Source organism: Giraffa tippelskirchi, chromosome 4 (genome assembly GCF_054371585.1).
Source record: "Giraffa tippelskirchi isolate mGirTip1 chromosome 4, T2T-mGirTip1v1.2.pri, whole genome shotgun sequence".
Classification (NCBI taxonomy): Eukaryota; Metazoa; Chordata; class Mammalia; order Artiodactyla; family Giraffidae; genus Giraffa; species Giraffa tippelskirchi.
In genome coordinates this window covers 202,212,327-202,236,706 of record NC_137278.1, presented here as the reverse complement: position 1 = coordinate 202,236,706, position 24,380 = coordinate 202,212,327, and the positions used below count along the sequence as shown (strand labels likewise).

Genomic DNA, 24,380 nt, shown 5'->3' with positions numbered 1-24,380 from the left:
GGGCTGGGTATAAAATACCCTTCAAAAAAAAAAAAATACCCTTCAGAAGTTAGGCATTATTAAGAGAACAGTGTTGGAGATCCAAGTGTTTGTGATTTTTTTCTCCTTCTTATTAGTATTTTAAAAATCTTTCATTGATATAAAACATACACACAGAAAAAATTCTCCAGGCCAGAATACTGGAGTGGGTAGCCTTTCCCTTCTCCAGAGGATCTTCCCAACCCAGGGATTGAACCCAGGTCTCCCACATTGCAGGCAGAGTCTTTACTAGCTGAACTACAAGGGAATCCCAAGAATACTGGAGTGGGTAGCTGATTATCCCTTCTCCAGTGGATCTTCCCGACCCAGGAATCGGACCTAGGTCTCCTGCATTGCAAGAGGATTCTTTACCAACTGAGCTATTAGGGAAGCCCACAGAAAAGTGGAGAGTTCATAAATGTGGTCTTGATCAGCTGTGTTTAAGCATTCTTCTAAACCAAGTGAACGTTTAAGTTCTTTTTATTTTGTGCACTTTCCAAAACCTACAGTGAGCTAGAATTACTACTATCATCATAAAAATGTCACCTGCAAGGTGTAGTTTCTGTTGATTAGAGAGTTTCCGTTTATAAAGCACTTGCAAAATCCTTACCTTGCTTGAGTTTTATAATGGCCCCGGGAAAAAGATCAAGAAAGGCTCAAGGATCAATTTCCTTGTGGGTAAAATGAGGAAATCACTCTCCTCTCAGGGTGGGGATGGGGGAGGGAAGAGAACTGAAGGCGGTGTTTTTTGTGAGTGCTGGGCAGTGAGCCACCTGTCTGCTCCTGGCACGGAAAGGCGTTCAGTAGGCTGGTCCCCCAGCACCCCACCCAGAATGGCCACAGTCAGCTCTAATGGAAAACCCTTCAGCTCGCCAAACCAAGGCTCTAGAAAAATTTTACTTCTGGAAATCCGCCTTAAATAAGTTCTCGTGATGCTGCCAAACTTTATGTGCAAATAATTGAAAGCAGCAGCATTTTTAATAACAGACACTTAGAATTAATGTAAGCATTCAGGAGAAGGAAATTAGTTGAATAAATTTAGTCATTGAAAGGCAGACTATTTCACTGCCATTAAGATATCATTCTGAAATATAGATTTATGGGCTTTGGAGTTTACCGGAAGAAGCAGAATCAACAATTGAGTAAGATAGAGGGGCGTCTATGATACAAATCCATTGAAAACCACGTGGAAGGAAATGTGCCAATAAAGTCAGCAGATTCTATCCTGGAGCTGGGATTATGCGTGATTATTTTCTTTTTATTTTTTAACAGACATTTTAGGTGGTATATTTGCAATATAACTTTTTAATTCATTCATTAATTTTGGGGGGGCACTCCTGTGCTGGGTCTTCATTGCTGCACAGGCTTTTCTCTAGTTGTGGCGAGCAGGGGCCACTCTCAAGTTGCAGTGCATGGGTTTGTCATTATCGTGGCTTCTCTTGTTGTGGAGCACCGGCTCTAGGGTGCAAAGGCTTCAGTAGTTGTGGCACATGGGCTCTAGAGCACAGGCTCAATAGCTGTGGTGCACCTGGCTTAGTTGCTCTGGGACATCTGGGATCTTCCCCAATCAGGGATTGAACCTGTGTCACCTGCATTGGCAGGTAGATTCTTTACCACTGAGCCACCAGGGAAGCCCTGTTTTTCTTTCTTTTTTAATTAATTAATTAATTAATTATTTTTTTGACTGTGCTACATCTTCTTTGCTGCACGGGCTATTCTCCAGTTGCAGCAAGCAGGGGCTATTCTCCAGTTGCAGTGCTCTGGCTTCTCATTGTAGTGGCTTCTCTTGCTGTGGAACACAGGCTCTAGGTGCATGGACTTCAGTATTTGTGGCACGAGGGCTCAGTAGTTGCGGTTCCTGGGTTTTAGAGCACAGGCTTAACAGTTGTGGCCCATGGGCTTAGTTGTTCAGCAGCCTGTGGGATCTTCCCGGACCAGGGATCAAACCTGCATCTTCTGCTTTGGCAGGCGGATTCTTCACCACTGATCCACCAAGGAAGCCCCCTGCTTTTCTTTTTATTTAATAGCTCTCACCGCATACGGTAAAGAGCAAAGCACTGAAATTCCATTACCCACCGCACCCCCCAGCCCTCCCAGTCCCTTCTTTACTTAGTTTGTTGTAGATAGTGCTAGATGCTTTCTTTAAATCCACCATGGATTACTTTTAAAACTCACATGTACAAAAAAAATTTTTAACCCCCCCAAAACCTTACGTGTACAATCAGAAAAAGCATGGGGTGAGGAGAGAAAACAAAAGATTCTCAAAATGAATCTGGACATCATAGAAGCACAGAGGTTTTTACAAAGCAAGTCTCTCTGTTTGAGGATGAGAAAGTGGGGCTCAGGGTTGTTGGGTGGCCTGCCATGCTCACACGGTTTGTGCCAGCTCCTGGTGCCCAGTCCAGCGTTGCTTCCGGGGTCACATCCACTAGGGCTCAGGAAGGAAGCGGGAGGCTGAGCTGGAGAGAGGCCAGGAGGATGCTCTGGGCTGGGCAGGCTGGGCTGGGGTGATGAGCCTTCTGCCTATTTGTTCTGGGTACCAGGAGATGCGGGTGGAGAGACACCCTGGCAGGAAGGACCAAAGTCCCCATTTATGGCCTGAGGGGAGTTAATGTGTAATATTCTAGGATATAAGCTGGACTGCAAGGTGAAACCCTGAGCCCAGACCTCCAGGAGCTACCCAGAGCTGCTGTCCGGAGCTGCTACCATGTCGGTGAGAACGCCGGCTCCCCACTGCCCTCCTCCTCCACCACTCTGAATCTTTACCTGAATGGGGGTGGGGTGGATGCTGGAGAAAAAGCATCGCTGCCCCTCCAGCCTCGGTTTCCTTATCTGTGTAGGGAGGAAGTTGGACAGATCACCTCCACTGTCATTTAGCACCGAGGTTTTCTGTTCCCTCCATCACCATTCTGAGTCTGTCTCTTTCCCCCTCCAGCCTGGTTTTCTCATCAGTAATTTACTTATTTATTTTTTGCCTATCTCTCTTGGCTTACAGGATCTTATTTCCCCAACCAGGGATCAAACCTGGACTCCCTGCAGTGGAAGCACTGGAGTCCTAACCTCTGGACAGCCAGGGAATTCCCTCTCATCAATAACATTAATCGTGGCAATAATGATAACTACCAACACCTACTGAGCTTTAAAAGATGAAGAAGTTGATACTGGAAGGTTAACTTGCTTCAGATAAAAATCTGTAAATTGCAGGGGGTCAAGTGGATCTTCTTCAAGGTCTCTCCCTGATTCTCTGATTCCAAACCCTGCTCTGCGGTAGCCTGCTGTGTGGTCTTGGAGAAATCACTGCTCCTCTCCGAGCCTGTCTCCTGTACTTGGGGAACTGGATCACAGATGGCATCTTCTGAGGCTGGTGTGTTGCTTTCCTGTGGCTGCTGTAACAAATTTATTCTCTCACAGTTTTGGAGGCTTGAGGTCTGAAATCCACGTGTTGGTAGGAACTTGTTCTCTCTGAAGGCTCTAGGGGAGGGTTCTTTCCTGTCTTTTCCAGCTTCTATTCGTTGCCAGCAGTTGGTGGTATTCCTGGGCTTGCAGCTGTCTCCCTCCAACTCCTGCCTCTGTCTTCACATGGCTTCTCTCTGTGTCTGTGTTTCTGGGTTCAAATTTCCTCTTCTTCTAAGGATGCCAGTCATATGGGGTTTGGGGCCCACCCTAAACAACTACGACCTCATCTCAACTTGGTCCTATTTCCAAATAGGTCCCATTCGCAGGCTCCAGGGGAACATAGTTTTCTGGGAGAGTCAGCCCAGGTGGGATGTGGGCGTGGTTGTGACTAGAGGGTCCAGCGTGGACAGCATGGTGCCCTCCCCACCCTCTGCCTCTCAGGAAGGGCCTTTGTGCCCGACGACTTTTCCCACATTCTCCTTCCCCTGATCTCCTTACCCCTCCCCTTTCTTTCCTCCTTCTTCAGTGACTACTTAGTCGAAATCTCTTACATTAAAGAGAGGGGAGGGGGAGGTCCCTGGTGGACCAGGGGTTAAGACTCTGCGCTGCCAATGCTGGGGGCACAGGTTCAAACCCTGGTCAAGGAACTAAGATCCTACATGCCATGAGGCGAGGCCAAAATATTAAAAAAAAAAAAAAAAGATGGGGGAACCGAGGTCTAGAAAGTGTCACCGTTGGCCCCTAGTCACTCGGTTAGTCACCTGACCACTGACACCTGCCTCCACCCAGGTTTGCCTCCTCGTCTCTCTCTGTGCTCCAGGCTGTGTGGAGGGGGGACAGGTTACTAGGCCTGCCCCCTCCCACGGGGATCCCTGCCCAGTTGTACCCCCGAGCCCAGCCTTCCTCACGCCCCTGCCCTGCAGCAGCTCTGGGGGCTCAGATTCTTCTGTTTGAGACAGGCAGCCTCTAGGCACTATGGTGGTGGCGAGGGTGCTTCTTCCCACCCCGGTCTCACCCTGTCCAGCCCAGGGAGGAGATCAGAGACTCCTCATGACAGCTGGTGGGGACTCTGTGCTGCAGGGCGCACACCTTGAAGGGCTGCTTGTTGGCAGGACACCCACGCTCCTCTGGGAGGGATGGGATAACCTCTCCTGGGGGACTTCTCTCTGTCCTTCTAACAGAGGCTGAAGGAGGATTTTTATCCAGTTTAGCTGGTGATCCACATGTTACATTAAGCACCCATCTGAGAGGTTAGGCCTCTGAGTGCCACTTTCTCAGAGGCAGTGAAATTCCCCCTACCCTGGGAACATCTCGGCTTCCCTGTGGCTCAGATGGTAAAGAATCCACCTGGCATGCAGGAGACCTGGGTTCGATCCCTGGGTTGGGAAGATCCCCTGGAGGAGGAAATGGCAACCCACTCCAGTATTCTTGCCTGGAGAATCCCATGGACAGAGGAGCCAGGTGGGCTACAGTCCGTGGGATTGCAAAGAGTCAGACAGGAGTGTGTGACTAACACACAGAGGACATCTAGAGACACTTTTGGTTGTCACTACTTGGAGGGAGGGTGCTACTGGCATCCGGCGGTTAGAGACCCAGCCTGAGGCTCTACCTCCTACACACACAGGACAACCCCACAACAAAGAATGATCCAGTCGGAAAGTCCAGGGCGCCGAGCCTGGGAAACCCTGCTCTGAAGCATTGTAGGGTCCAACGTGCCGTTATGCTCCACCTCCTGGGCTTGGCATGGCCTCTTTCATGCCTTCCTTTTATTTATTTTATTTTTGGCCATGGCCTGTGGCAGGCAGGATCTTAGTTCCCTGACCAGGGATGGACACTGTGTCCCTGCATGGAAGCACAGACTCTTAACCACTGGACGACCAGGGATGTCCCCAGGCATCCTTTTAAAATGTACTGACTCCAGGAGAGGGCTTCTCTGGTGGCTCAGTGAGTAAAGAATCCGCCTGTAATGCAGGAGAGACAAGAGACCCAGGTTTGATCCCTGGGTCAGGAAGATCCCCTGGAGAAGGAAATGGCAACCCACTCCAGTATTCTTGCCTGGAAAATCCCATAGACAGAGGAGCATGGCAGGCTACAGTCCATAGGGTCACAAGAGTCAGACATGACTGAGTGACTTCACCACCACCACCAAGAGAACTGGGCAACCCTACACCAGTGTGGGAACCGGAGGACTGTCTTCCCTCTTCATGGAAAGGAGGCAGCTGCCAGCAGGGGAGTCCTAATCAACCCTTCACGGACACTGCCCTTGACTTTCAGCAAAGCACTCCAGTCCCACAAGTTGCTTCAAGGCTTCCCAAGTGAGCTCCCTCCAGAAAAAAAATTTCAGTGAACAGAAATCCTATAATATAAATGTGTTTCCCCATTGAGTGTTCTAAGTCTTTTGTGGCTGCCGAATCCTGTCTGGCCCAGCCTCACACCCTCCAATCATGGATAACTGGACATTTTCACAGGCTTGGATCATGAGGTTTGAAAACCCAGCTTCGAGAACCTCCCTTCTAACTAGAGTATAGAAATTCAGGTGCTGCCCAGCTCCTATGGGAAAATAGGAAGCAGAAGGATACCATAGTAGCAATAAGTAAGCCTAATGACCACAGCCTCTCGATTTGCTTTTAGTCTGTGCCAAGTCCTATTTGAGGGGCTTCACAAACAGGAGCTCTCATCCTCTGAATCAGGGTGAAGAAGTGCTGTTAACCTCAGGGCATCCGATAGCATCTGTCACAAGGGTGCCTGGGAACTGGATTTGAATGAATAAATCAAATCAGTCCATTTTACAGATGAGGAGTGTGGGGTTTGGAGAGGGACTTTGATGGATATATTCAGACATGTGACTGATGGAGTTTTATAGATTCTCTGATGGGCCTAGACTTGCCTGTCATACAATCATTTTCTTTTAAAAAAATTAAAAAAGATTTGTCTACAATGTGTCTTAATGGCGGCACATGGAATCTTTCTTAGTTTCAGCACGTGGGATCTTTTAGCTGGGGCTTTCAAACTCTTAGTTGCAGCATGTGGGATCTAGTTCCCTGACCAGGGATAGAACCTGGGCCCCCTGCATTGGGAATGTGGAGTCTTAGCCACTGGACCACTAGGGAAGTCCTGATACAGTCATTTTCTGTCAGTAAAATGACTCCTAAATTCGTGCAAGAAATAAACATACCCTTGTTCGTGGGATTTTGCTGAGGGCATTGTGCCTCATCACTTGAACACATTTGGGAACAGTGAGGTTGGCAGGGGTCACTCTACCCATTTTATAGATGGGCAAACTGAGGTTCCCTCAGCTGGGCCCTATGTCTCCAGATCCAGCTATTCTTCAGGCTGGGGTGGATGAGAGTGAAGCAAAACGGGCAAGAGGGGGCTCCAGGAATCTTTGATTTGAGCTCTCTGGCTTTTTCCCTTCTTCGTTCCATGGCCTCATGTGGGGAGAGGGAGAGGGGGGCCTGGGGCCTGCTTGGGATGGGAGGATGCTGGCGAGTGGGCTTTACCAGCAGAAGAGCATGGGGCACACCTGTGGCACATGTGTGATTGATTTGTGTGGAATGTTTCTCCGTTCGCACAGGGGAAATTTGAGATTGTGAACATGGACATGAAGATGGGGGCAAGCCTGAAGATCAAGGGCAAGATCGCTGACGGTGCTAATGGGTGAGCCAGCGGGAGGGCAGGTGGGGCAGGAGGGGGAGAGGGGGCTGGCCACAGACCTGGCATAGGCTTGGAAGGTGGGGGCAGGCAAGGCAGCCTTGTGAAATGTTGGGATAATGAGAGTGACCTCTGGCCAGGGGGCCTTTTATACATTCTTGCTCCTCTCACACCCCTCCCTCACCCTTGCTGGCTCCATCTGGGCTGCTTTCACATCTGAGGCCAGGTTCGGGGACCTGCAGAATTCACATCGGACGCTATGTGCTCAATTCCTTGGCCCCAACAGACACGGAAGGGGCAAGTGAGAAATCCCTGAAGTTTTGCCCAGGCCTCTGCGAGTCAGATGCCTCTACTGAAGGCCCCAACTCCCTGGGACACTACCCTCTTGATACTGATGAAGGACCAGGGACTGGCCTTTCACATGCATTAAACCAGGGGTAGCTCAGTTGGTAAAGAATCCACCTGCGATGCAGGAGACCAGAGTTCAATCCCTGGGTTGGGAAGATCCCCTGGAGAAGGAAATGGCAACCCACTCCAGTATTCTTGACCAGGGAGCCTAGCCGGCTACAGTCCACTGTGTTGCAAAAGTCAGACTTAGCATCTATAACCACCACCAAACCAGGGGCACCCACCAGGGGGTGCCTAGGGGTCTGGCTTGCATCCTCTCCATTGGAAACCGAGACCTTTCTCATCTCAGGTGTTACAGGTCAGCGTTAGGCCATCCTGTGTGCCGGACAAGGGTCAGCATTTCTTGAGACTGATCTCAATCAGTTTTTGACTGGGGAGGGGCAGGCAGAACCATCGGGTAGGAGCCAAGAGAAAAATCACCTCTTTCTCCTACTTGGGTCCCTCAAGGTTGCAGAAATGTGGGATACCTCTGGCCTGAGTCCTCCCAGTGGAGACACCCTGTGACTCAGAATGTCCCACTCTCAGGGACCATAAAGGTCTAACCAAGGCCCCTGTAGTGATCTTTCTAAGAGATCACACAACTCTTGATAGCATACCTCTAATGACAGGGAGCTCACCACCTCAGGCATAAAACTATTTATGGTCTAACTTAATGGGTCTTCAGAAATAGTTTGGAGAAAGCAATGGCAACCCACTCCAGTACTCTTGCCTGGAAAATCCCATGGACGGAGGAGCCTGGTGGGCTGCAGTCCATGGGGTCGCTAGGAGTTGGACATGACTGAGTGGCTTTACTTTCACTTTTCACTTTCATGTATTGGAGAAGGAAATGGAAACCCACTCCAGTGTTCTTGCCTGGAGAATCCCAGGGATGGCGGAGCCTGGTGGGCAGCTGTCTATGGGGTCGCAGAGTCGGACACGACTGAAGTGACTTAGCAGCAGAAATAATTAAGAACAGCAGTTTTTTCCAAGGATAAACACCTTCATTTCCTGAAATGTCACTATTAGTTAACTTCTTGTCAGGAGCCTTAGTCTGTACTCTAAATGGAATGTGATGCTCCAGTGCCAAGGCTGATCAAATTGCCACCTCCCTTGTTTTAAGGCACAAACCTCAATTAACACAACCTTTGGTGATTCTTCTAATTTTATGGTCAAGACACTGCCACCCAAGCTGTTATACCCAGGGCTGGCCCCTTATTCTTACTTCTTACTCCTTCTCTGGCAGCTTTGTGATTAATTTGGGCCAGGGGACAGATAAACTGAACCTGCATTTCAACCCACGCTTTGGTGAATCCACCATCGTCTGCAACTCGCGGGATGGCAACAGCTGGGGGTCAGAGCAACGGGACAATCACATGTGCTTCAGCCCAGGGTCAGAAGTCAAGGTGAGGTCAAAGGGGAAAGGGGTCTGAAAACAGATCTCAAGGGGGGAGCACAGATGGTAGGGGTACCCTGGCTTAGACATGTGCTGGGACTGTTTGAGCCACCAGGCATGGCCCCGGCCCATTTCCAGGGTGCCTCTTGCCTCCCTGACGCCCTCCCTCCCACTGCAGCTCATCGTGACCTTCGAGAACAATGAATTCAAGGTGAAGCTGCCAGATGGGCACCAGCTGACCTTTCCCAACAGGCTGGGCCACAGCCACCTGAGCTACCTGGGTGTGCAGAACTTCATTGTCTCCTCCTTCAAGCTAGACTGAGGGAGCACCTCACCAGAATGCAAGACCCCACCCCTGTGAGCAGATTCCTGACTGAGAGCTGTCTGGTCATGTGGGATCAGTGACCCTTGCCACCCACCTGCTGTTCCTAATCCTCCACCCTCATTCCCCAAGGCTCAAAACCAACAAAAGAATCCACCTTTATAGTCTTTCCAACTGTGGTGTTTTCTACTATCTTGACGCTCCTAGTGTCCTCAAGATACAGAGGAGGAAACTGAGGCTGCCCAGGGGGAAGTGAGCTCCAAACACCTCTTAGCCACCGGTCCTGCCTGCTAGTCCCCTTTTGTCACCAGGACAAGTGCCAAGTTGCTCTGTGGGATTACAGTTCCAGGTACCTGGGCCAGGGGCTGTTCCCGGAACTGCAGATAAGGGCTCCCACCTGTGCTTCTTATCTCAGGGCTATTCATTCCAGTCTGGTTACTCATTACCCCCTGCCTCGGTCCCTCCCCTCACTGGGGGCCCTGGTTGGGGGGTTGGGGGGGAAGTCTTTGGCTTTCCAAACCCAGTGCCGAAGGTAGCAGGTGGTGCGGACACTGTTGTCCCAGGTCCTCAAGCATCTCGCGGGACACCTTGTATCAAAAAAAGCCTTTTTAATCAGGACCCAGAGGCAGGTCTGGGGTGCACGGGAAGGTGGGACCCTCCCCGCTCCCAGTGAGGTCACACCTGACTTTTCTGAGGCTTCTGGGACACGGGGCTGGCGGTGGGAATGTTGGGGAGGCAGCCTTGGGGGCTCTCAGAAAGGCAGGAGGGACCCTGCTGGGGGCAACTCCAGGATGAACTGGGGCCGAGGGTCCCTTCGGGAGAGGAGACAAAGGTTCTATATGGTAGGCTCCCCACCCCCACCCAGCAAGGGCAGCTTTCCCAACACAAAGGCTGCACTGTGAGGCTGGGCCCTCCAGCGGGTGGGGGGCCTGGGGTGGAGGGTGGGCCCAGGGAATGGCTACTGGGTCTGGAGGTCCGGAGTGGCAGTGGAGGGAGGCGGGGTGGCTGAGCAGGACCCCGGGGAACACCCGGGTCCCAGAACAAGCCTGGTCTCCCCTGGCCTCCCTCCCATGTCTGTCCAGCAGAGGTGTGGAGGGGTCTGGGGACAACTTGGGTTCTGCCGTCTGTTGCTGGCAAGACCCAGCCTCCAGGGGCTGGGGCTGCACCTGGGCTCCTGGCAGGCGGTGCCCGGAGGCTGGCCGCGGTTCTCAGCCCATGCCCAGCCGATTACACCTTGACCTCATCGTCCTCCTCAGCATCGGCGAACTCAAAGGTGTTGGCCTGCACTGTGCTGGGGACGGGGGTCCTGCTCCCTGCCTGGGATGCCCCCCACTCTTCATCCAGGCTCCCCCAGGAGGCCCGAGCCTGGGACAGTGCCCCCACCCCCTCGCCCCGAGCATTCACCTCAGTGTAGTGGCAGCGGCTTTGGCTGCCACCCGAGACAGCTCCCCAGTGCCTGCCAGGGTCCTCGCCAGCAGGCGCACAGGGGCCCTCTCCCACCGCACTGGCCCTCGCCTCGGCCACTGGGCCCAACCTGGTGGTTACCCCATTGGGGCAGCGTCCACGAGGTGAGGGACTTGAGGCAGGGGCCGGGGGGTTTGCAACAGAGGCTGGGGGACTTGCAGCAGGAGCTGAGGCTGGGGTCTCAGCTGCAGAGCCTTCTGAAAGGCTCATGGCCCCCAGGAGCTCAGTGAGGAGAGAGGGCCCAAGGTCGAGGTCCAGGCGGAAGGACAGGAGGGAGTCAGAGCGGCGAAGCTCAGGCTCAGCGGGGAAGGAGCTGTCACGGTCCCGGTCACGAGGCTTTTCTGGGCGAGAGAGGCGGGAGATGGTGCAGAACCCGGAGTCCAGGCCTAGAAGAGAAATAGGGACCAGGGTCAGAGCTGGGGCCCCTAACCAGGAATTGGGGAAGGCAGAGCCAGGACCAACACCTGCTTGCTATGTGGCCTTTAGCAAGCCACCGCCTAATCTGACTGCAGCTTCTTCCATCTTTCCAATACAGTGAACCCCATAGTCTCTTGTGTGATATTCCTGTCAACTCTGGAAATTGACATAATCCTCATTTCCATTTTGCAGATGAAGAAAGTGAGGCTCAGTTTGGGACAAGGGGAAAGGCTCGCCTAGGGCCACAAAGTCTGATGGGCTGGAGCTGAGCCTGGAGCTCAAACCTCCTGACTCTCAGGCCCAACACTGAACTTGAATGACCCCGGGTCCCTTGCCATGAACCCACAGCGCATGCAGTGGTTTGTGGGCACAGGATAGAACCAGCAGCCGGTTTGATGATATAGAAATCAAGACCCAAAGGACAGGCAAATGCCCTCTAAATGCCCTCTTGTCTCAGACCCTGGCTCCAGGACTACCAGGCCTGAGACATAGTGATGGGACTGTGGACCAGCCCTCAGTGGGATTCTGAGCATCACCCCTGGACAGGGAGCACCAGAGGAAGCCTCTGGTGCTGGGCAAAGCTGCAGGGAAGGAAATGGTCACCAGGTGGCAGCAGGGGCCCCAGTTCTCAAGTGAGGTGTTCAGGAGGAGCCCAGGTGACACCCGCCCCTCCCCACGCTGGCAGGAAGGGCCTCTGGCTTCTGTCCATGTGAGTGGTTTTCCAAATTTGTCAAGTTACAGGAACCTCTGTTCAAATAACAACAGAGCAACAGCTCCCGTGTCCTGAGCACCTACTGGGTGCGAGATTCTAGGCCACAGTCGAATATGTGTTATCATTTCACTGAATCTTAGCAGCGACCCTAAGTGCCCATTATATAGGCCAGGACTTGACTTCACAGAGGTCAGTTTGCTCACTGAGAACCAGGCAGAACCAGGATTTCAATCCAGTGCCCTGGCTCTCCACCTCTCCACTGTACTGTTCTGACACAAGGGAGATGCTTCCACTGAAGCAGGCAAGGGATAGGAGTAGGAGGGTGGTGGGTTGGCTTAACCGAGGGCCCAGAGAAGGGGAGGCAGCTTAGGGGCAGGCAGAACTCAAACCTCACCTCCTCACCTCTCAACCTCAGTGTTTTGGGGAGTGAACTGGTTCCTGCCCTGTGACCCGCCCTCACCATCCACGATCTCGGGTTTGGGTCTGACTTCCATGGAGACCAAACTACTGTGGGGAAAAGAGCTCATTTGGAGGGTTGCTGAACCATCAAACCCGCTGCGCCTCAGCCCCTGAAAAATGGGCAGACAGCGCAGGCCCTCACCGTAAGCAGAGTGGCCGTCCGTGGAGCTGGCAGGGCTGCGGTCAAAGCTGAGCTTGCCCACCACGAGGCTGTCGTAGGCTGCCTGGTTGAGCTGAGGCAGGGAGATGGCGTTCTTGATGATGGGGGAGATGGCCGGTGGAGCAGGTGAGGGTGCGGGCGGAGAAGCCATCCTCCGAGGCGGGGCCCCCACCCTCCGCACCAGCTGCAGCTTCTTGGCCAGGAAACCCCGGGGTGAGCGATGGGTGCTCCCTGAGCCGCCACCATGGTTGCTGAGGAAGGAGGTGTCACCAAAGACGTCCCCGCCGCGGCCCACGTGCATGGTGTGGCGGAAATCCCCAAGTGGGGGGCTGATCATGTCCGCGGTCAGCCGCTTCTTCCCCTGCGAGCTGGACACCCAGCCCACTGGTGAGAGCTTGCCCAGGTTCATGGCCGGGGCTCCTCCGGCCCCCTGGGGGCCCGGCATCGGCTCTGGCTATTCACAGCTGCTGGTCCATGCCCACCGGGGCCTGGGGAGGGCGCTGGGCTAGGTGAAGGGTTCACTTCTCAGCTCCTTCCTTCTTGGTGGGAGGGGGTGGATGGAGGATGCCCGTCTGTGTTAAGGTGCTGCCCCCACATGCTGAGGCTGTGGGGGGTCCATGGCTTGTCTGCCCCGAGGCCTGGCTCCTAGTCCCGTGGAATGAGCTGCAGATGTTCTGGCCAAGAACGCAGATGGCACCAAACGTGCCTCAGATGTGGACAGTCCTTCTCCTGCCCAGGAGTGGAGACCTAAGAGAAAGAAGGTAGTGGAGGGCCTGGGGGCATCTTGGTCCAAATAATAACAGCTAAAGAGAATAAATGAGGATCATGGAGAAAATGATGAACAGACCCACAGAGGAGGGCACGTGCCATGATTCCACATCCAGGAAACTTAAAAGCAGGTGAAACAAAATCCCATGGACAGAGGAGCCTGGCGGGCTACGGTCCATGGGGTCGGACAGGACTTAGCAACTAACAACAACAAAACAAAACAACAGTGATAGAAATCAGAATTGTGATTGCCTTTGGACAGATATAGACTGGGGGGGGCACAAAAATTCATGGAGCTGTACTTTTCTTCAACTGTATACTGGTTAAAACCTATGAATGGTCATTATATGGTCCCCATTGATGAAGCACCTATTGAGTGCCAAGGGCTTATGTTCATCACTCATTTAACCTCGAGGGAGGCACTACAGGCTTGAGAGGAGACACTGACGCCCAAAGAAATGAAGGGATTTGCCTGAGGCTAGTAGTACAGAGCAGGCAATGGTGAAGCAGAGCCTCCAACCCCAGAGCCCTTGAGCCCCAAGCTACACTGCCTCCTGCTGGAGGATGGAGTTAAGTCACCTCCCTTCTCGGTGGGTTAAACTGTCTTCCACTCACAGAGGCTAGGAGGTGACAGGCAAAGGCTTTATGAACTGCTGTGTAACCAACAGAACCCTTTGCTTTCTAAATGCTTCCTGGAAAAAGGATCCTGTGATCAAAAGTGGTTTTTCCAGCTGCTTACTACATGCCTGAGCACATTCAAGGCTCTGAGAAGGCCCGCAGGAAGAACATTATATTTTTTTCAAATTGATGTCAAGACCTTGTTACCAGGGAACAAGATTTGGAAAAAACTCAGCTGGTGCCAAAAGCTGTTCCTTACCTACTCCCTTCTGTCCTGATCTCTTCCCCTCCTCCTCCCCCATCCCAATCTTCTCTAAGCTTCCCTTGGTTTGACATCACCCCTTCTAGTACCCTAGGAAGTATACACTGGAGGACCCCTATGAACCTATGGCCCCATATTTGGTTTTCCTGTGGCCTGGAGAGGCCAAGCTTATTCAAGGTCACATCAAGAAAATGAGTAGAGATGTCATTTCAGAGCCTCTGACTCACGTGGCTTTTAGTGGCTCGTGGAGCCCTGTCTTGTCTCTCCAGATCGCAACTCTAAGGGTGGGGCCTGGATTTTCCTGCCTCCTAGTACTCAGCTTGGGCTCTGCACATGGCCAAGTGCCCAATCAGAACCCGGAGTTCTCTGTGATACCTTCATGCCAAAGGCTCACCCTTGCCACCGTCTGGGTGAGGGCAGGTAGAAGATTTAGTGGCCTCACAGTGTGACCTTGGGCAAGTCATTTACCTCCCCAGACCTGGGACCCGAGCTGATAAAAGTTGACAGTGATTCTTAACACCTAGATCTGAGTGTCAACTTTAAAAAAAAAAGAAAAATTGCTGCCACCTCCAAGCATAAAAATCTCAATACTGCCCTTCAAATGTTATTTGAAATTCAAAACAGGTTAAATAACAGGATAAAAACAAAGGAGGCAAGAAGACAAAGCTTGCTTTGTTTTCTGACTGCATTCTCTTTCCTTCCCACCATGGGATCCTCCCCTAACCCTGACTCCTCCCCTCCGGGGGGGTGGTATATGAATCATTCCTTTCCCTGGCACCCCCGGCACCAAGACGTCCTCGTGGAATGTTTGCTGAAGTAATGAAGCGCTCTGCAGTTGGCCAACCACTGCATGATGTCATCTGATTCTCCAACAGCCCCGAAGCTGGAGGGTTAGCCCATTTTACAGGAAGAGCCAAGGCTTGGAGAGAAGGAACTTGGCCAGGGTCACGTGGCAGGTACCTCGCATGGGCCATTTCCTTGCTCTGCTGAGGACTGAATCTGGAGACAGAAGGGAGGGAACTGGAGGGGGGGGGTGTCATTCTGAAATGTCATGAGGAGAGGTCACTATGTCCATCATGTGGCCACACCTACTTCTCCCCAGCCCCTCTATTCTCAGCAAAAGGGGTCCTGGTCCCCACTCCACCCCTGTGGCCACTTTTGAGACACCAGCTTCTGCCCAAGTCTTGTGATAAGCCCATGTCTCAACTGCCTCTGGACACCTCCAGAAGCTCTCCACCCTGCCCACTGCTGTAGGGACACCCGTGGCACTGTGCAGCTGAGGACAGGACACTGCTACTGGGGACCTGTTTTCCCACATGCAAAACAAGGCTGGTCCTCTCCCAGGGGAGTTTTAAGAGTGGAAGGCCCTGTAATTAAACCCTTGGATCCTGAAGCAGGGCTGGGTTCAAAGCCAACATTCTTACACTAATAATGTCTCTCATTCCGGAGAGACAGGAGAAGCTCCAACGTCGATGGAGCCTATCTGGCCCTTGAAGCTGATCATCAGGTGTCACTGGTAGTTCGGTGTGCCCCACCTGGCCCCGGAGTAAGCAGGGCCCTGGCTGTCCAGGTACATGGCCTCTCTTTGCTCACCTACCCAGGAATACTACCTGCTAATACTCACAAACACCCATTTTACAGTCAGAAAAATTGAGACATGGAAAGGAAACTGACTTGCCCCAGGTTGGAGAGCAAAAAGAGAGGTGTGGCCAGGAACCTCCCCAGGATTCTACTGTTGTTGTTAGTTGCTCAGTCTTGTCTGACTCTGTGGCCCTATGGACTGTAGCCCACCAGACTCCCCGGCCCATGGGATCTTCCAGGGAAGAAAAATGGAGTGAGTTGTCATTTCCTCCTCCAGGGGCTCTTCCTGACCTAGGGATCAAACCTGCATCTCCTGGGTCTCCTGCATTGCATGTGCATTCTTTACCAGTTGAGCCATTGGGGAAGTCAGGAGTCTACAAACCTCAACAGTAAATGCCAGGAGAGTGGGTGAAGGCTCTAGGAGTGCTGAGCAGATGCCCAGCCGCTGAGCACATAAAGGCAGGCCAGGGAGGCAGGAGATCCAGCCCTGCAGATTCAGCTTACCCTACAGATAGTCAGGCCTGGGTACTTGGGTAGGAGCTTACTCAATAGCAGTGGTGACCACAAGGACAAGGTTTGGGGCCGGAAGTAGGGACCTCGTGGTTAGGAGAGGTCGACAGGGGCCGCTGTGGAAGCGCATGTGGTTGGAGGAGGCCAAGGGCTGTCTGATGGCCGTGGGGGAGGCGGCAGAGGCAAGGGTGAGGCGGGTGTGGGGGTGGCGGCACCCTAGGGCTCACCTGGGAGTCACCCGCAGGCCCCTAGGGGGCACCACCTCTCATCCTGGAAGCCACTCCCTGCTCACAGAACCCCCTGGCAAGTGTCCAGCTGGGTAGTAACACCATCCTTACCGCTGGACAGAGGGACCCTGACTCTGTTAGGGTTGTTCTAGCCTCCCCAAATAAGGGGTTAACTCCCTGGGGGCTGCCTTTTCATGCTCCTCAAAGCCCAGCCGCTTCAAGAGGCAGTAACTGAGGCGAGAAAAACGATAGCACGTTGTCCACAGTGGCAGCGGAGACCTGTTCTCAGGTCGTCAAGGGGGACAGTAGGAGGGAGCACCATGGATCGCCACAGGGGAGGAGGGGGGAAGAGGGGGACCGCTTCTTGCCCGACACCCCCAGTTAGAGCCGAATCAGCCTTTCACGCGGAGGCTGACTGGCCTAAGGGCAGGGTCTCCCCAAGTCCTCGGTTCCAGACCCTGCGCCGCGTTTTGCGCAGCTGTGGCCTCGGCGGGCCAGCCCTTTCGCCACTCTGAGCCTCAGTTTCCCGATCCAGAAAATGGGCTTCAAACTTCCCGAGTCTCGGATGGCTTGGCGAGAACACAACCGTCTCGAGGGCGGTCGGGCTGGGAAGTCCCGTAAAGATTTTGGCCAGAAAACATTCCCTCTGGGAGGCACGGGGTTAGAATGTTGGAGGGTCGTCGCTCCGCAGGGAAGGGGGCAGTTGGCTGCCTTGGCCCGAGGGGAGCCGGACGGGATGACCTCACCCGCCGCTCCGGCCTGGAATGCGGTGGTTGGGGAGGGGGCAGGGTGCCTGGACCATCTCCCCAGCGGTCCCCCCCACTTCCCGCTCTCCCCGCCGGCCTCGCCGAGGGGCCCAACATTCCGACACATGGCCCCCTCCCCGTTCCTTCCCTTCCTTTCCCAGGGCAGGAAGGAGCGTAGACGGCCCTCGGCTCGCCCCCTCCTCCCGCAACCCGCTTTACCTTCCAATTCTCTGCCGCCCTCTACCCGCCGGGACCAGGGCGAAACCAACCGAAAACTTGGAGCGTCTCCGCGCCGCTCCCGCGGCCGGCGCTCCCGGCCTGTCCCTTGGCACCCGGGGCGACTTTGGCAGGCTGGCCCCCTCCCCCGCCCCGGTCCCAAGAGCCGAGGGGGTCCCAAGACCTTTCGGCGCCGCGATCCCCCTGCCCGCGTCCACGCCCACCCTGGGCTCGACGACCAGCGGGCCAGCTCGCGGTTACCTTCTCTCCGCGCGCCCGGGGAGCCGGGGGTGAAAGGCGGACGCAGCGGCGGCAGCAGCGCGTCCCCGCGCGCAGCCCTGGCGAGTGGCTGGGCCGGTCTGCGCCGCCCTTGCCGCGGGCTCCGCGGGCTGGCTCCCGGGGCGGGGGCGGGGTGTGGGCGCACTCCCTCCTCCCGCCTTTCTCCTCCCGGCCGCGGGCGGGGCGGGGCCCCCTGTCCCGGCACCGATCGGGCCGCCCCGAGAGGAGACTGCGAAAGCTGGAGGGGGCGCGAGGTCAGGCTCTTGTAGGCTCCCCTGGGCAGGGGCAACCGGGAACGTGCCGGTTTGCCCAGGCGAGGTGACTCGGATCCCCAGTTCCCAAACCCTCTCCCACCGTCTCCCCCGCAGGGCCTTGGGGTGCCTGACCTGACAACTTCGCTTGCTGGGCTCTCCAGCCGCTCCCTGTGGGAGTCTGGGGAACCGGGAAGCCAAATCTCCGAGGCCCTGCATGCCCGACTCCTGCTTAAACCTTAAGTAGTTCTACAAGCTGGGATACCCACTCCCTTTCTCCTAACCCCCCTTTCCTTTTTGCTCTAGTACAGCTCCCCCACCCTCACCCCCATCCCGCGGTAACCAGAACACAGACATGAGCCACACTGGAGCCAGGCCACTGGTAGAGTGGTGTGGTGTTGTGGTCAAGGCTGTGGACCCTGGAACCCAACAGCCTGGTTTCCTATCCTGTACTCATCACTGCTTAGCCTTTCCGTGCCTTGGTTTTCCCATCTGTAAAATGGGATAATAACAGCAGGCATAAGATGTTATGTTAAGTGTTCTCTGCTGTGTCAGCACCTAGCAGACTTGCTGAACAATTAATTATATGAGGTCACTTCTCTGATGGGTGGGTTCCCAAAGCTTCATTGAGCATCCCTGAACTCCACCCATGAGGGTCAGGGAATCAGCCAGGCACAGGACTCTGTGCTGTCCTCAAGGAGGGGAGATGGATCTCTGATCCCCGGCTTATGCTGTTTCAACGTTCCCTAAGAGTCGGACACAACTTAGAGACTAAACAACAACAGGAACAATATTCCTCTTGGATTGTGAGCATCCTGAGGACAAGCAGGAAGATCTGGGGGCTGTTCTTGCACACAGCCCCATAACATAGCCTGCGGGAGAGGGGCGGGGCTCAGCAAGGTGTCCTGGAAGAGGTGATACCTGAGTTAAGCTGTAAAGGACACACAGGCAGAGGGAAGGGCAGTGGAAATGCGCACACACCCAGCAAGAGACAGAACAAGCAAAGGCTTGGAGCTAAGGATCCGCATGGAGGAGGCAGGTGTGGCTGGAGGAGGAGGGGACGTATTTACACACACGTGGAAAGAGGAGGTTTTTTGGCTGCACCTCCTTCATGTGCATGCTCAGTCGCTTCAGTTGTGTCTGACTCTTTGCGACCCCATGACTGTAGTCCACCAGGCTTCTCTGTCCATGGGATTCTTCAGGCAAGAATACTGGAGTGGTTGCTATGCCCTTCTCCAGGGAATCTTCCCGACCCAGGCATGGAGTCTCATGCCTCCTGCCTTGGTGAAAGTGAAAGTCGCTCAGTCATGTCTGACTCTTTGTGACCCCATGGACTATACAGTCCATGGAATTCTCCAGGCCATAATACTGGAGTGGGTAGCCTTTTCCTTCTCCGGGGGATCTTCCCAACCCAGGGATCAAACCCAGATCTCCCACATTGCAGGCAAATTCTTTACCAGCTGAGCCACAAGGGAAGCCCCCTGCCTTGATAGGTGGATTCTTTACCACTAGTGCCACCTGGGCTCCCAGAATGCACATGCTAGCCACCAAGGGAGGAGGTTATTTCCCCAGCAGGACAGATGGGGAAACTGAGGTTTAGAGAATTTCAGTGCTTGCTGAGGTAACAGTAGGACTGCGAGTTGGACATGACTTAGCAACTAAACAACAACATCAGAACAACAACCAAGCCTTGTCGCCCCTCACCTGCTCATCACTGAATCCATACGAGATCCCTGTAGGGACAATACTGCCATCATGTCCATTTTGCAGAGAAGCAAGATGACTTTCCCAAAGCCTTCAGCTGTGGCAAGTTGTCCATATGTCCTGGTTTGCCCAGGAGAGTCCCACATGATGCCCAATATCCCAGCATAATTATTAATAGGACTTCCTTTCACTCTCAAAGATGACCTGCTTAGACAATAAATTACACATCACTCTAGTGAGAAGATTGCCCAGAGCATCTGGCAAAGGAAGCAGTTTGGTGTGATGTCAGAGGCCCTCAATGAATTAAAAAAACTAAGATTATGGCATCAGGTCCCATCACTTCATGGCAAATAGAAGGGACAAAGTGGAAGCAGTGACAGATTTTGTTTTCTTGGACTCCAAAATCACTGCTTATAGTGACTGCAGCCTTGAAATTAAAAGACACTTGCTCCTTGGAAGAAAAGCTATGACAAACCTAGACAGCGTATTAAAAAGCAGAGACATCACTTCGCCAGCAAAGGTCCGTATAGTCAAAGCTTTGGCTTTTCCAGTCGTTATGTATGGATGTGAGAGTTGGACCATAAAGAAGGTTGAATGCTGAAAAATTGACACTTTTGAATTGTGGTGCTGGAGAAGACTCTTGAGAGTCCCTTGGACTGCAAGGAGATCAAACCAGTCAATCCTAAAGGAAATTGACCCTGAATATTCATTGGAAGTACTGACGCTGAAATTGAATCTCCAATACTTTGATCACCTGATGTGAAGAGCCGACTCATTAGAAAAGACCCTGATGCTGGGGAAGACTGAAGGCAAAAGGAGAAGAGGGCGGCAGAGGGTGAGATGGTTAGATAGCATCATCAACTCAATGCACGTGAATTTGAGCAAACTGGGAGATAGTGAAAGACAGGGAAACCTGGCGTGCTGCAGTCTATGGGGTCACAAAGAGTTGGACACGACTTAGCAAACTTCCTCCTTCGTGCCAGTCACTTTGTCTCTGCTAGCTCATTGTAAGGCACTATGTGAGTCAGAAATTCTGTGCCCCATTTTACAGATAGGTAAACTGAGGCCAGAGGCGCTCTCCCTTCAGTCTAAGCCTCCCTCCAGATAGAAGTATTTCTCTCTGTAGGCTGCATTCCTATTCCTGGCTCCACTCCTGACTGAAGGATCCAACTCAGTTTTTCTTTCTGGAAATGGGAGAAAGGGAGGAGTCTGGGCATCCTTGTGAAAGATGCAAGGATGGGCAGTCCCCATTTCCCATGGTTTTCTCCTCTCCCAATTTCCTGTGGTCCCCTTCTTTCCCTTGTCAAAGGACTGTGCCCAGGACTGCAGGGGTTAACCCTGGCAGAGCTATAATCACCGTGCAGAATGCAGAACAAATGCCTCCCAGCTGGGGACTGGGAGCTGCTAGGTGGGACTGGCTGCCTGGAGTTCAGGAGGCCCCCCTCTCTTCCCCTGTCCTGAGGAACCAGGCCCCTTGGACTGTAATCACAGAGCTTAGCTGCCCCCTCAGTTCACCCTGCAGGCTGGGTGGGCCGAGGCACGGGGCTTATGGGAAGGAGGCAGTCTCTGGGCAGGGAGTCCTCTTTGGCGCTTGAGTGGAGAGGGCAGGGCACAGCTAACAGGGTCGCCTCCCCTTTGGGGACCCAGGAATGCCAGTGGCTGCCCACCAGGCTCCAGTGAGGTTTGGAGTGGGAGCCTTATGCTGAGGGGGTTGGCCACATCTTTCGGCCTGCAACCCAGCCACTCCCCAGTGGCTGCATCCTTTCCATCCCGAAGTCTGGCTTGGCTTTTGGTCAGCTTATGCATCTGCTCATTGACCGATTCGATTGGTTTTTCTCAGTCTTCTGTGTTTTTTTTTTTTTTTTGGAGATGCTATGCAGTATGTGGGATCTTAGTTCTGTAACCAGGGTTCTAACCCATGCCCCCTGCAGTGGAAGCTCAAAGTCCTAACCACTGGACTGCCAGGGAATTCCCAGTGAGGACTGTCTTTTGAGTGTCCACTCATCTACCCACCACCCAAACTCCTATCCATCCATCTACTTATCCTTCTACCCATCTGTTTAACCACCAATTTACCAATCCATCTGTTAACCTACCACTCACCCCCATCTAGTCACCTAACTACTTACTAATCTTCAGTTGACCCACTGCCTACACCCTTACTCATTATCTATCTACCCCCACCGATCCATCCACCTACCCACCCGTGCCTCCTCCCGCCCCATCCATTTACCCACTCATATATCCTCCCCCCATCAATCCAGCATCCTTGTTCTACTGCCAACGCCCCCAGCTGTCTACCCTCTGCCTGTCCCTCCGTGGTCTCAGGCACTCACTTGCCTGTCCATCCTATGATAACCTTATATCAACTCACACCTGGCCTCTGCTGACCAGCATGAGTTTCTGAGCATGTCCTTATTTTTCTCACAGGCACACACCTCCCTCACCTTCATCAATGGGTCACCCTTAGGCAAAACATCCTTGAAAACCGCTTTGCAATATCACCTCCCTATGGCCAGCATAGGAAGCAGGTCCTTGTCACCCCAACTGGTCTGCAACCGTCATGAGGGCAGGTACACCTCTCCTTGGACTATGCCAGGAACACTCTCTATGGGCTGGACTCCTGGCAGGGGCTCAGACAGACCTGGACATTGCAGGAAAGTTGGTGGCACTGCGTTCTCCAAGTGATCTGTGCTGTGGGTTAGTTCCCCAGCTTGTGGAGACTGGCAGTGGGGCCAAAGGTGCCACCCCCATGTTTCTCACTTCCAGCATCCAGCACGCATTTCCAAGTTAGACCCATCCAAGTTCAAATCCTGGCTTTGCCTCTCACTAGAGGGCACAGGGGTCCCCATCCTCTGGGATCTAATGCCTGATGATCTGAGGTGGAGCTGATATAATAATAATAGAAATAAAGTACACAATAAATGTAATGCACTTGAATCATTCTGAAACCGCTCCTCACCCCAATTCCATGGAAAAATTGTCTTCTGTGAAACTGGTCCCTGTTGCCAAGAAGGTTGGGGACCTCTGCCCTAGCAGAGTGACCTTGGACGAGCCACTTCCTTACCTGGGCCTCATTTGTGATGAGCCATCAAGTTCACTACCTGACTTGTAGCTGATGGTCAAGGAAGGGTAGCTATAGTTATTACTATTGTTAGAATTTTCCTTTCCCCAGGAGACAGTTTCACTTAACACCCATTAAGTAAGTGCCCGCTGTGGGCCAGGCCACAGGCACTCCTTGTTCTCAGCGATTTGTCTGGTCTGGTGGGAAAGATCGAGGCCAGGAATTGGTGGGGGCTGAAGGGCCAAAACAGCAGTAGAAGGGCCCAGGCAGGCAGAGGACTGACTGAGGAGGTCTAGGGAGACTTCCTGGAGGAGGTGGCATTTGATCTGGGCCTTGTGTTTTGGGGTAAGAGTGCCCACAGGTGAGCTTGGGAGACAGCTAGTCTCACGAGGGGAGAAGGTAAGCTGGGGAGGGTCTACTGTGGAGGATGGGAGAGAGGCCTTGAACACTGTGCTCAGTCCTCTGTGGTGTGGGCTGGGCTGGGCCTCTGCCCTTCCCCAGCGGTGGCTGCCCTCAGGTGTCACAGACCCTGGGGTGTCTTGGGATCCTTCCTGGGCTTTCTCATTAGCAGAAGTCTTCAGCAAGCTGGCCCCACGTTTTGTTTTTTCTCTGGCTGACCTTGAGGACAGGAATGTGCTCTGAGGGAAACCAGGGGACGGAGACCCTCCTGGAAGGAAGCTTCAGCCTTTCCATTCTAGTTCCTTCCTCCTACCCAGACCCCCACGAGTCAACACTTGGTGGGAAGTTTCAGGGCCTCAGTGGGCTTCTAAGAACGCTGAATGCCAGAAACTTGCCAGGGCTGAACAGTGAGTCAGCAGTGGAACTGGAGTCCCCGGCCACCATTGACCCCATGGCTGCCTTCTGCCTTCTGTGAGGGAGCGTCTGCTGAGTTCCTACTGTGTGCCAGCTCCCAGCCTAACAGGACGAAGCAGACAGGGTCACAGAGAGTTAAGGCTCAGACAGAGCATACACTTGGCAGGGCTCCAGGAAGGCTGCCTGGAGGAGGTGGGACATGGCTCTACGCAGACGTGTGAAGCTGTGCAAACCACAAGGTGTGAGAGGCAGGCTGGGTATACCGAGTGTGTGTGTCTGGCATGGGTGTGTGTGCCATGAGGGTGTCAGCTGGAGTGGTGACTGAGTTGCTGGGGCACCAGGGACGGGCCTGGGGGCTGGGTGATGACAGATGAGTCCCTGGCTGTCTCTGCTTGGTTGTCTCTTGAGGCAATGCCTGGGTGTCAGTGGCTTCTTGGGAGCAGCAGTGTCAGGATGGGAGTTAATCCCAAGGGTAGTTTAGAGGGCGGGACTGTGAGGCCTACAGGGAGAGCAAGGCTCCCAGAGGCAGGCAGCTGTCAGGGCCGGAAACGCCTCTGGAATTCCAGGCTCTGGGAAAAGCACTGGCCGCGTGGAAGAGTCTTCTCAGCTGGAGCCTTCCAGGCCAACTCAGCTCTGGTTCCTTATTCACTGCTCCGCAGGGAAATGGGGGAGGGGAAACCCCCTCCCCCCACAGGCTCCCTTTCTCCCGGAGAACAGGACAAGAAGTTGGAGGGGGGGCTGAGGAAGGATGTGGGGTCAGTTCCTCCAGCCCCACCCCTGAGGAAGACAGTCAGATGGATGGATGGAGGGGGGAGTCGGGGTCTGAGGTGCCTGGAGCTGCAGGGGGCAGGAAGGGATAGCAAAGGGGCCAGGGCTGGGTGCCCCTGTCATCTCAGGGGTGATGGGGTGGCTTCTTCAAAGCTGGACCAGGTGGCTAGAGACCTGGATGGAAGGGCAGTGTT

At 53.6% G+C, this 24,380-nt stretch overlaps 2 protein-coding genes across 6 annotated transcripts; one reads left to right on the top strand and one right to left on the bottom strand.

Moving 5' to 3' along the window:
• The first annotated feature begins 6,994 nt into the window (after positions 1-6,994).
• Positions 6,995-9,167, top strand: LGALS2 (galectin 2). The gene is made up of 3 exons (XM_081589970.1): positions 6,995-7,071; positions 8,696-8,855; positions 9,024-9,167. The coding sequence occupies exons 1-3, from the start codon at positions 7,010-7,012 to the stop codon at positions 9,165-9,167; spliced, it is 366 nt and encodes a 121-aa protein (XP_081446096.1). The 5' UTR covers positions 6,995-7,009.
• A 591-nt stretch (positions 9,168-9,758) lies between these two features.
• On the bottom strand, positions 9,759-17,670 carry CDC42EP1 (CDC42 effector protein 1). Of its 5 annotated transcripts, none has more exons than XM_081589966.1 (3): positions 17,569-17,670; positions 12,362-13,126; positions 9,759-11,017 (listed from the first exon to the last, which is right to left on the bottom strand). In XM_081589966.1, exons 2-3 carry the CDS (start codon positions 12,822-12,824, stop codon positions 10,395-10,397), a joined length of 1,086 nt encoding a protein of 361 aa, XP_081446092.1. In that variant the 5' UTR covers positions 12,825-13,126; positions 17,569-17,670; the 3' UTR covers positions 9,759-10,394. The 5 variants fall into 5 exon arrangements, with proteins under 5 accessions (XP_081446092.1, XP_081446090.1, XP_081446093.1 ...); XM_081589964.1 differs by having other exon boundaries at positions 17,311-17,576; XM_081589967.1 differs by having other exon boundaries at positions 17,361-17,576.
• Between the last annotated feature and the right edge of the window lie 6,710 nt (positions 17,671-24,380).